This window comes from Chelmon rostratus, chromosome 7 (genome assembly GCF_017976325.1).
Source record: "Chelmon rostratus isolate fCheRos1 chromosome 7, fCheRos1.pri, whole genome shotgun sequence".
Taxonomy (NCBI): Eukaryota; Metazoa; Chordata; class Actinopteri; order Chaetodontiformes; family Chaetodontidae; genus Chelmon; species Chelmon rostratus.
The window spans coordinates 5,356,452-5,368,332 of record NC_055664.1 but is presented as its reverse complement, the minus strand read 5'-3'; the positions used below and the strand labels follow the sequence as shown (position 1 = coordinate 5,368,332).

General features: G+C 41.5%; 1 protein-coding gene across 1 annotated transcript; it reads right to left on the bottom strand.

The window, feature by feature from the left end:
* Positions 1-1,311: 1,311 nt before the first annotated feature.
* Positions 1,312-9,010, bottom strand: serpine2 (serpin peptidase inhibitor, clade E (nexin, plasminogen activator inhibitor type 1), member 2). Its single transcript, XM_041941345.1, has 9 exons — positions 8,812-9,010; positions 7,248-7,522; positions 6,894-7,121; positions 6,410-6,607; positions 4,169-4,367; positions 3,979-4,076; positions 2,754-2,840; positions 2,067-2,150; positions 1,312-1,889 (listed from the first exon to the last, which is right to left on the bottom strand). The coding sequence occupies exons 2-9, from the start codon at positions 7,507-7,509 to the stop codon at positions 1,852-1,854; spliced, it is 1,194 nt and encodes a 397-aa protein (XP_041797279.1). The 5' UTR covers positions 7,510-7,522; positions 8,812-9,010; the 3' UTR covers positions 1,312-1,851.
* Between the last annotated feature and the right edge of the window lie 2,871 nt (positions 9,011-11,881).

Below are 11,881 nucleotides of genomic sequence, written 5' to 3'. Positions count from 1 at the left end.
TCCTCACTCGCCAGTAAAGGAGGATCAGCTGACACCCGGAGCCCCTGTCAGGATTACCGTAAAGACTGCAAGGCTGCGCCCAACAAATTCAGACACGAGTGTGAATTCAGTTTCGCCAAATAACTCATAAGGCTAGTAGGTCAGAGCATTAAAGAGCCTCTGACTTTAGATATGAATACGCTGAGATAGATTTAGTATAAACAGTGTGAAATTAAACACTAAGACATGTAAGAAATGAACTTTTGCATAAACATTGCAGGTACAGGTTTAAGTGTAAATATGTAGTTCAGGTGTAAGTAAAGTAATGCTAGTGGGACATTATATACAGAATAAACAGCTGGAGGTATGATAGAAATACAGTGCACACACTATAGGTCAGATATGCACAGGATAGATGGTGTATTAATACACCACAGACCAGATTGTACATTATGGGTCGTAGTATGAATAGTGCAGGTAAGTGTTTGAGCAGTAAATAAAATAGAAGCCAGCGACAGTCATAGTACCTAAAAAGTCACTAAACCCATTGTCTGCTCTGAGGACTGACGCTATTAAAGCTATGTCTCTCAATAATATGAAACCGCAGGGATTAATAATGTGTCTATACTGTGTCAGACCTGCAATACACATTCATACAAATTCAGTTTGTATACCGTGCCTCTGGTCCAATACATGTACTAGAAAAGACAACTTTTCTTTGTACAATTCCAAATAATTCAAAATCTAGGATTGGAGTTTCAAGCTCTGGACTAGACTAACACTCATTTAACAATTCTAAGATGTTATGTTACATTTAGAAAACTGGACTTCCACATCTTCAAGTCCAGCTCTAGAATCAGAATTTCCAATTTCTGCAAAAGGAATTTCAAACTCAAGACTGCAATTAAAATTCTACAACTGTAATTTAACACCGTACAATTTGAAATTCCAATTCTAGAACTATACTCTGTTGTAATTTAACTTTGCAAAACCTGAAATTCAAGGACCAATTTTAAATTTGGAAAACAAAACTCTAAGTATATGTTAGTCTGTCTATATGTGTTTCAGTCATGTCACAGACTGCTGAATTATCCAGAATATAGCATCCTTCTTGCTTAACGTGCTTAAATAAACTCCTGCCATCCACAACACAACAGGGTAAGTGGTTTAGACAATAAATGGAAATAAAAAAAATGAATTTGAATCACTTGTTAAGAAGCACTATCACTCATTTCTGAACATGTTATAATTGAAGATGTGAACACAGCACAATAGAAGTCACACGTAGACAAACATTGCCTTTGCAGGAACACTGTCACTGAAAATAAATAAGGCAAATCATTGATGTTATAAACAGTGTGTGTATTTATTTGATCAAATACGAAGCAAGTATGATAACAGAAGACTTCCTCAGTGAGGGAAACATTAACTGAATGCATGGCGTTCAAGATGTGATGTCCATGGCCATAACTTAAACAGACTGGAGTGACATGACTTGAGATGGAGAACTTTTAAACTAAAACAGTGGCATGATAAACAAACTGATTATCCGACTCCAGAGTTGAGAAAATACACAACTGACATTCAAAGTCTTTTAAAAATGTAATAAATTCAAAAAAAGTATACAAAAAAATTAAAACAGCTGGAAAATTTAGTCAGCAAAACATTTTATAAAGCATGTTATGCATTACAGAAAATCGGTAACATAAAAAGCAATATTTAAAACAAATAACATATGTCCACACTGTACATAAGTCTACAGCAAAGTTTGTGTTTGTGTGTGTGTGTGTGTTCATGCGTGGCAGTGTAGAAGCATTTCCAGCGCTGGCCTATGATGCTACTGTACCAGAGGCTGAGCAGCGATGGCTGGGCTCAAGGCTGGTTGATCTGGCCCATAAAGAGAATGGTACCTGAGGACAGAGACAGGGACAACTCATCAGAGTCCAACACAGTTCATCAATAGCCACATTTCAAATGGTGACATGTCTAGTTTATTTCTCGTGTGGTAGCACAGATGTTAGATCTATTCTATTCTATATATACACATTCAAAGATGAGTAGGCCCAGGTGGAAACAGACGGCTGTACCTGTTGGGTTATGTCTGATGAGGAAGAGGAAAGGTCTGTCCACTGTAACCCAAGGTGGAGAGGACCGAGCCAGCAAAATAGCAGCTAAACACAAAAGCAAACACAGTGTCAAATCACCATCATGTCTGAGACGATAAGAGCTTGGGCTGCCAAAACTGGTCAAAAATTATGTTTGAATATTCCTTACAGACAAAGAACAAAAAACCCCCACCAAGTTTCAAACCATATGAATATCTATTTCTGCACATTATGGCCATAAGAGGGAAAACCAATACAACGAGAGACATACTGCTTGCATATTATTTAAACATTCAAATGATCTAAATACCTACACATTCCAAAATAAACAAATAAAATGATGTGCTCTACTGTGTTGTTGAATTATGAGCTGTATCAGCTTGACCTACATTGCATTTTCAATCAATGAAAGTGACGTGTGCAGAGTTTCAGCTGGTGCCAGCCACTTATTGTGTGATTATGGACCCTGTTTTCCCATGTTTTTGTGTTCAAGTGAATAATGGAGACAACGATTTGTGAAGTTTTTTCAGTATTTAGTGAGAGCGCTGCTGCTGGCAGCTAAGAAACGTGCTGCAATGTACTCCCTCCGGATGTTTTGTTCACTGTCCATGTAAGCATATAGCGTTTTTGTTTGGCTAAGCTTTTAAGGCTCATAGTACAAATACTCACTAGTGGCAGCTGCTGCTTTTGTTCCATCTTCATTCACCACAATTTTGGATTTCTGGAGCACCTTGGATATATGCAGAGGCTCAGCACCTGAGAAAACAATAACTGTTCATTTTAGCTTAGACACATACAACATGTAAGTTTACAGACTTGACATGTCCACAATTAAAAATCTGATATTGATCAGCCAATGCTGTCCACATCATAGACTGTATAATAAATAGCAGACGGAGCCACTGTGATGTCACCCATGGGCCAGAAGTGACCACATTTGAACGAAAAGGGTGGAGCTGGACAGGATATGCATTGCTACGCTTCTATCCTGATTGGATCTGATTGAGAACTGAAGGACATGCAATGGTAGCGAGGCCCTAAAGCATACCCTGCTTTATCATCTATAGTTCTCTAAATGGGATCATTATTTACAAAATGGTGAATTAAAGAAGACTTGAAACCAGCAATTAAGATGATAAATTCATTAGGAAAATGTTTTCCTGAGTTAACAAATCAAATGAGATATAGCCTAATTGCCTCATTAGCTTCCATACAACAGGGTGACTTTTTGCAGTCAGTGGAGGCCCCCTGCTGGCCATGAGAAAGAATGCAGGCTTAAGGCACCTCCACACTGGCTTCAAGACCAGGAAGCTCTGTCCACTTATTATACTGTCTATGGTCCACATCCAACACGATGGGTGACATGCCGTTATTCTGTGCTGTTTCATTCATTTTTCAAAGACTAATACAGCTCCTGATGAGCTCTACTCAAAGTTCTCAGTATGAGCCTGATTGATTAGGTATTGAGTTTAAGTACAAATGTGTGAACTGATTGTTAAGTTATACTAAATGACACCACATGATGGCACTACAGCAAAAATCCACATCTGTCAGACCCTGGTTGAATTTCTTTTTCTGAAGTAATCCCTGTGAACTCCTTTTGCTTGTCCACAAAGCCACCACACATTTACACCACATGATGGCACTAGAGCCCTTCAATTAGAGCTCCTTTCATTCCATCACTCAGTGACAAGATGAGGAAAGGAAAGGAAACACACAGGATTCCTCTTTTCACACTGGACAGCTAGACACAATTCATACTTCTTCCTCTGGCAGTAAACAGCCAACGAGGCTTTCATATTTTCAAGACTTCCTCATATCCAAATAAAGCTGCTGCAGATCCACAGAGGCACTGCGTCACTTCAGGGTTTGGAGTGACCGTGCTTTCACTCACAGAGATGTCTGAAGTCAGCTTTGTCCTCACTGAACATGTCTGTCATTCCCAGCGCCGAAAGGGGTTCTTTCAAGTCTACCTCCGCATCAGCAGAGAACCTGCAGACACGAACACACACACATGCGCACAATGTTGAGTTCACATTCAGCCAAAGAAGTTTAAGAGCAACTGTTGCATGCGTGGGTCTTACTTGGGGATGAGCAGGCCGACTCTTCTCATGTGCATCAGCTTGGTCCAGCTCTGCACTGTGGCTGTGCTGATGTGTGGGACAAGACGAGACAGTGGCGTGTCCTCTTCGGAGGGCAGAACGATCAGCATGCTGATGGTGTTGCCATGATAGGGCAGCTCAATCACCTTGTACTTCAGTCCCTGAGGCGTGGTGGGCATTCCTGGCAGGGGTGGAGAGGGTTAAGGGTCAATCGTTTCAAAGGACAGGTGATGCTGAGGATGAAACTTGAATGATCCTTACAGCTCTCTTGTAACTATTAAACCTTTTGCCAAGACATGCATGACTGACTGAGGACTGACTGAAGACACTTCCCCTGACTCTGTGTACTAAAGAAATAACTTGCTTATAAACCTCTTGCTTTTATTTAAAGGTCTTCTATTCACACACACGTGTAAAACCTAAACCACTTCTCGTGTTTTAGCGACTGCCCGACAGGCGACAGCCCATATTTCCACTTCCTTGTGACGCATTACCATTTTTCTGTCATACGTCTGTCAATTCCAGTATTTTTATTCCTATTTTCCTCGCATGAGCCGGTTTACTAACAGAAAGACTTGCACAGTGCCACATTATTTGAGTGGCTATAGCTGCTCAGTATTTTGACTTATTTAAATAAACTAGAAACGGAAAATGCGTCATTTTCTGACGTCAAACAGATTCTTCCTCAGAGAAGACCTACCAGACAGCAGATGTTTATCATAGCAAATGCAAAAGACTCTCTTGAACAGGTTGTTAGTAGAAACAATGTTGTGTTATCAGCAAGGGGGAGCAGGCAAACAGTGATTACAAAAGTCCTGACTTTTTTAAAAACAACACATTTCCATCTTGTGAGGTACTTAACCGCAAAATAAGAATGACAAATGTACAGTTTATCATGAGAACCAGACCCCAGACCACAAACATCATTTTTTCGTGCTTTATAAGGCCATTAAACTAATCACAGCACACTGTGTTCTTAAGTCATTCAGCCAAGTATGTGTAAATCCCATAATATTCATAAAACACAACTGTATCAAGCCATAGCCAAGTGATTCAGAAGCATGTGTTCTCTTTATGACCTAAGTGTGGAAATGTGGGGACAATAATGGGATCAATAAGTGTCAGACTCTGTGCACTAAAGTCGACACACTGCAGGATAGTGAAGAAGAACATCTGTGCCTCGCAGCTGTACCGGGCCTTAGTTTAACTCGAACGCAGCACTCGCCATGCTCACACTCCTCTGACAGCTCATCTAAATATAGATGACTGACTGGTGTATCATTTCATTTCACACAGGACTAAATAATGTCCTACGGATGTGGCAGGTCTCAGCCTGCATTTCCTTACAACTCCACACAAGCTGTCCCGTGAATCATACGCTGGCAATGGCTGCGACTGCATCGTAAAAACAAACTAAATTGAAAACAACTTCATCATTAAATCCACGGCCTATCAAGTTGGCAGACCTGAGCGGAACAGCAGCTGCTGATTTGTTGCCATTTGTTCAAACTTGATTTGATGATTGGATTTGATGGTCGTCAAAGAAGCACATTCAAACTGAGTGTTAAGTTGAGGGCACCCTGTGGAGCTCTGTACCAACTACAAGCCAGCAACATGGATGTAAACAATATAGGATTAAACATATTTAAAGGATTGACTTTGCAAACTTCTTATACAGAAGGAAGTGCATTCAGTGCATTTGTTGGTCCTCAAGGACCAAGGCATTTTGTTGGAAAACAGTGAATGTAAACACAACTTATTTGTTGCCACCTTTAAGCTACCATTCATTCTATTCTACTACGGAAAACCCACTAATCTGCTGTCTAATGAATCTGTAACAGCTCAACAATCTACTCACAAATGCAGCGTGTAGAAAAAGTACGAATGCTTCTTGATAATTCATGGTGAAAACACAGAAGGCCCCTATTACAGACACACACGGTAGTTTTATTTAACTCATCTCCACTGATTCCGGTCACTGATAAAACGAGAACCTCCTCACCTGCTAAAATTCATTTCAACCAGCCTGAATTCAATGCTGAAACCATCCACATGAAACATCTACAAATGTCATTTGGTGGTAAAACATCTCTGAGCATCACGATGCATCTAAAACGCTGGATTGTAAAGTCGCTAATACTAAACAACTGCTCACATTAGAAATATGCAACGATTAGTCAGACACAGGCCATCAGTAGGAACCTCTGCCACATCACTGCTCACCGATGTTGAAGACCGACAGTTTGGACATCATTGGAACTTTATATACATTTCCGTCGCCCCCGTTGAAGGGCCTCATCTTGGTGTTCTCGGGCTGGAAGCGGGACTTCCACAAGCCTTTGAAGTAGATTGAGTTGACAGCGACCAGACGGGTCAGAGCTGGGTCCAACATGTCTGCTTTGATCAAGCTGGGGATGTGACCTGGATAAATATGCAACATGGGATCATTATTCAGTCGGAAAGGTTGGTTAAAAACCACCATCGCTTTTTATATTCATTTCAGATCAGGTGAGCAAGTAATGTTTGATATTAACTGGACTTGCAGGTAAGTATACGGGGGCCAAAACAACCCTCACCATCCAAGAGTGATCACACTTTGATACATAACAGACTGAATCTATGGAATTAGAGTTGCTCACACCTGCCTTTACGAGGGCACGTTGAGATCACCTGACATTCAGCTCTTACGAATATCCACGATTCCTACCTTTGGTCTTATTGTTGACCCACTCGTTGATTTCATCCGCTGCTCCCTGGGGGTTACCGAAGTCCAGGCTCCTGCTCTCACACTGGAAGTTAGCTTTGTTGGTGGCTACAAAGGCCTCCTCCATGGGGAAGCCCTTCTGGCTGAACATGCCATTGGCAATCAGCACGACGTCCTGGTTGGCCTTCGCTGTCAAGGTCTTGTGCAGCTTCTTCAACATCTTGTACGGGCCTGTGACAGTTGAAATATATTTTATTGTTAAATGAAACCTCTGAAGGCTAATCTGGCTGCAGTGAGCTAATTTACCAGATGATAATGATGAGGCTTCAGTATTCCACTGCCAGGAACAGCCCTTACCATTCTTCTTGTAACGGAGCGCATTGAGGACCTGCTTCCTGGTCTCTCCGTGGGCTCCTGGTAGCAGCATCCCAAGGATGGAAGCTACCCCATGAGGAGAAAGCACCACATTGTCCAGCGGCTTGGAGCGGACCACTTGCTGAAACACCTGAATGCCGAGATCAGAGCCCCGTTCACCGTAGGATGGAGCCTGGGACAGCACGCCCTCATGGCCATACAAGGTCACCAGCGCAAACAGGCACAGTGATGAGAGCTGCTTCATTTTAAACTCACACCTGGTAACAAACAAAGAATATTGGAGGCGTTTTGTAAGAATGTGGCAGTCTCATCTGTCGATTTGTTCAGCGCACACACTGATTATTGGTAGCATGTATTGCTGACCTCCGAGCATCATCAATATTTCATTGTTATAAGACCTACCGCCTGAGAACATCACTCTACTGCCACAGGTTAAATGCTTAAAAAACACTTCTAGCAGACTTGGATATCCCTTTCACATTACTCATCGTGGTTAACCACAACCATCTCATGCACCTTCGCTCATCCTCGGGCACCAGGCCTCGTTTGTCCCATACTGCAGGGTCTGACTAACTCTTACTCACACCCTCTAAATATTACAGGCTAACCATAATCACCCTAGTGGAACTGGGCTGCTCCTTCATTACAATTTTAGCCTGAATTAAATCTTTCAGACCATTTTAGGAAAGTGATTCAGCCTGCACCCCACTCACAGAGGCAGCATGAATGCAGCCTCAAGAGGCAGCCAGAATGCCCGCTGGCTGTCTAACAGGGACATACTCTGTGATCATCTATATTTACTGGTGATCAAGCTGTATTTTTCCACAGTTTCGGTGTGAACTGATGACATTTGGCTCATTCGCTGATTGCGTGTGCAGTTCAACCTTTGGGATTGTTTTTACAGCCTTTAGAAAACGCAGTGAAGGGCCTTGACACGCATTTTGTTGTATGGACAACCAACCGTACGAATAATGGTGTTTGACAAGAATACGGCCAACTAATCAGCATAGCTGCGTTTTTTTTTTTTTTTTGTTTTTTTTTTTGTGGAAACGTTAAAGGAAATCAGTCCAGATTATTTACATACAGAGGTTATGTTTGCCAAAATATGCTTTGTTTTTTTAGTTTGTCGTGTGTGAGTCAAATGTCCAGGAACTGAGCAGTCACACAGCAGCTTCTTCTTGTTTCTCATACGTTAAGAGTGCGGCCAGTCCTGCAGAGTCCGTGAAAGCAGCACAGCCCTGCATGTGAAGCGCACTTCTCGCTCGGACTGCTGTCATTTAAGTCACGTTCACTTACACTTAGACTCAGGGAAATAACAGGTTTTCTGTGGTGCGTTTACGTTAATTAGTTACAGCTCATTTGAGGCGTCAAAAAAACACTGCAATGCATTCTTTAATCTCAGCTGTATAGTAATTGTATTTAAATGAGAAGGAGGAACTTCTTGAGCTAGACCACAAGCTAGTGCTAAACGTTGTTAAGACTGGGATAACGTGTTTACAGCGGCTACATCTGCACGTTAGAACCGTTAAATAACGCCAGCCCTTACCTTCGCGACGTGACGTTATTTCGACTTGTCCCGCAGGTGAAATTGTAACCTTGTTAGTCCGCTTTCCACTGCGGTCCGAGACACGAAGCTTCGTCCGCGGTGTAAATGAAAATGTCTTTATTCCAGTGAAAGTGAAGCGTATACTGACTCCAGAGCTGCTCCTCACACGACTTTATTGGCCTCAACTCCGCCTTCAGACCAAACAACCGAGCATGTATCTCCCTTACTGTCAATTTCAAAGCAACAGAAAAGGAGCTTCCGGTAAGATTTCAGAATAAAACCAAATGAATTGCTGTCTATTCACGCTGAAAGTCACTTTCATAATAAAGGTCGACCGATATGGGATTTTTAATGGCCGATGCCAGTAAGTACAGATGGCCATTCTGTCTGCAGTGCATTCGATTTAAATGATAAATATCCACAGGTAATCCAGAAAACTAACAAACAAAGTAAGTTTTAGTGCACTTACTGACATTTATCGGCAGCAGTATCTCGTAGACGTCAGAACAGTTTCTGAGGGGAAATTAACTTTTGTACATTTGCATAAATAAAATAAATAAATAAATAAACAATGTTAGTGCACACAGCAGCATCTCCTTGCGTTTGGTTCCGATGAACATTTATTTAACACATTTGTTGTTCACTTGAATGCAGAAAAATACTTGAAAATAAGAAAATGTGCATCGTCTCTGATGTGCCTGCATACATTGTCTGTTCAGTATATTTTTCATGAGCGTCGGCAGCAGCTGATGTTGATTATTTAAAAAGTCCAGGTAGATTGATTAATCAGCCTAACACTACAATATAATGACCACAATTTCACATTACAATACAATTTTGTTGTACTTTGCAGCAACTGCCGGGGCTAAAAAATGAAACCATCATGGAAGTGCCAAAAACTGCAGTTTCTCAGATGGCCACTTGAGGCTTGGTCCAAAAGCGGGTCAGTCCCCATAGACCCCCATATTAAAATGCCCGAGTTCACAGCAGAAATAAACACGTTTACAGCCTGGAACAAAAACAGTTTTGGTCTTTATAGCTATTTTTCCCCATTTGTGACAACTGTACTTTCAATTACATTAAAGTTTAAAGTTATGTATAATTATGGGCATGGCTGCTTTGAGTGACAGCTAGTCAAGAGGTTACAGTAACCAGGCTTCATTCGGCCCTCAGCTGAGAGTTGGGCGGAGTCAGACACTGTCACTGAATCACTATTCAGTGACTATTTAGAAGCCTATTGGTGACTTCATGGAGAAAAAAAACTGCTTTGACTAACTCTGGCTAACTTCATGCTAGAATTTCTAAGGTGTTTACAACAGGAAGTGACTGATATATGAGCAATCATCTTAGGTACGTTTTGTCAGGTCCAGTGGAAAATTACTGCAAGCCTCGAAGCTATTTTATTGTTCTTTAATATTACAGTTTGTGGAATAGAGCGATGTTTGACAAAATACTGCTAGTCATTCTGATAAATCAATAGGTCTCATATACCAATTTATAGGTGAGTTTGCTCTTATCAAACACTGATGTGATTTTATATGTACAGAACCTCCAAAGGATAAAAAGTACGCGGGTAAATTTTGGCATAGCTTGTCCACAACTGATGCCCATTCACAAAGGACCACCTGATCCTTTTCTATCCATTGAGGTGATACGGTTGGGTGGCAGCACACACACACAAACACACACAGCTGAAAACAGGCTGAGGCTCAATTACATCCCTGCTGCAGCCAAAGAGAGGATTATGGGTAGGTGCATGGGGGTTTGAATTACAGGAGATTAAATGAGAGCGTAGCGTTAATTATGATTAAATCCATCATAAATGTTTACCAAAACAAAGACTGGATTGTGGGCTGTATGTTGCAGGCATAATAACAAACAGCATATTTTGAATTCATACTTTGTTGGTTGAGCTTCTGCTTTAAGAGATTTGTTTCACACAGCCTCTGACTGAATGCCCAGGTGAAAGCTTTAAGTATTCACTGCCACAGCGTGGGACACCCATAGTGGGACTGGACTCAGAGCAGGATTTTGGTCTGCAGTCTTGGTGGGTGTGTGGTTTGTGCTTGGAGTGGGGGTCTTGCATGTCCAGCTGAGACACAGAGATGGGACTGTTGTGAAAACAAACACTGGTAAGGGAAGAGGGGTCATTGTGTCTGTGTTTTGAGAGGTTTAAGGAGGTAGTGAATGAACACAGCTGTGTACTATAGTCAGGCCATGCAAGGCCACCTCTGTTTTTCCAAACTAAATCCATCTACTGCAACACAACATATGAGAACACTGCAATATTCAGTCCAAATTACACATTTTCCAGAAATTCCTGGTGTGCCCAACACGCCATCTCTGGGCCCTGCTGGAGATATCATCAGGCTCCCGTGCAGCAGCCAAGACAACATTTTAGTTTCATCCTTATCATCAAACAAGCCTGAGCTTGCACTGAGCAAGACCAGACGTGTGCATGTTTGAGCAACACGTATCCCATGCAAACACATGAACTAGAGCCATTTCTGGGCAAATTCTCTTGTTGTAAAGTTGCGTCTTTGTTTCACTGCTGCCTGTTTAAACACGATTTTCATTGTGTTATGGAGCCATGAAATGCTACAGTGAAATGGAAATGCGTGCAGTCTTGTTGCTGATGAACTCACTGATTCACTTTTGTTTTGAAAGTTCTTGATATTTCCAAAGGGTTGCTGTGAAAAGTGAAGTTTCTCAACATGAAATGTATTTGTCAAGACTTGACCACACAAAGTGTCCAGTGCACAGATAAGATTGGTCCATTCTGGAACAATGCAACAAAAGGCAGTGACATTGTATACTGTGTCCAAAAGCAAATGTTGTGAAATATTCAATTTCAGTGATGCTACTTGTTGCTCACTGATTGAATAGTTTCAAAAATCAGTGTTAGTCCACTGACATCATTCATCTGACGTTAGACCCGTATCCTTCAGAGTTGAATCTAACTCTGCTGTCTGGAGAAAAGATAAAGAGAAACTCTTCTGCTTCTCCTGGTTTAATGTATACTCAGCCCAGAAAGTAGGCCATGAAGTGGTTCTCATTATTCATTATATTG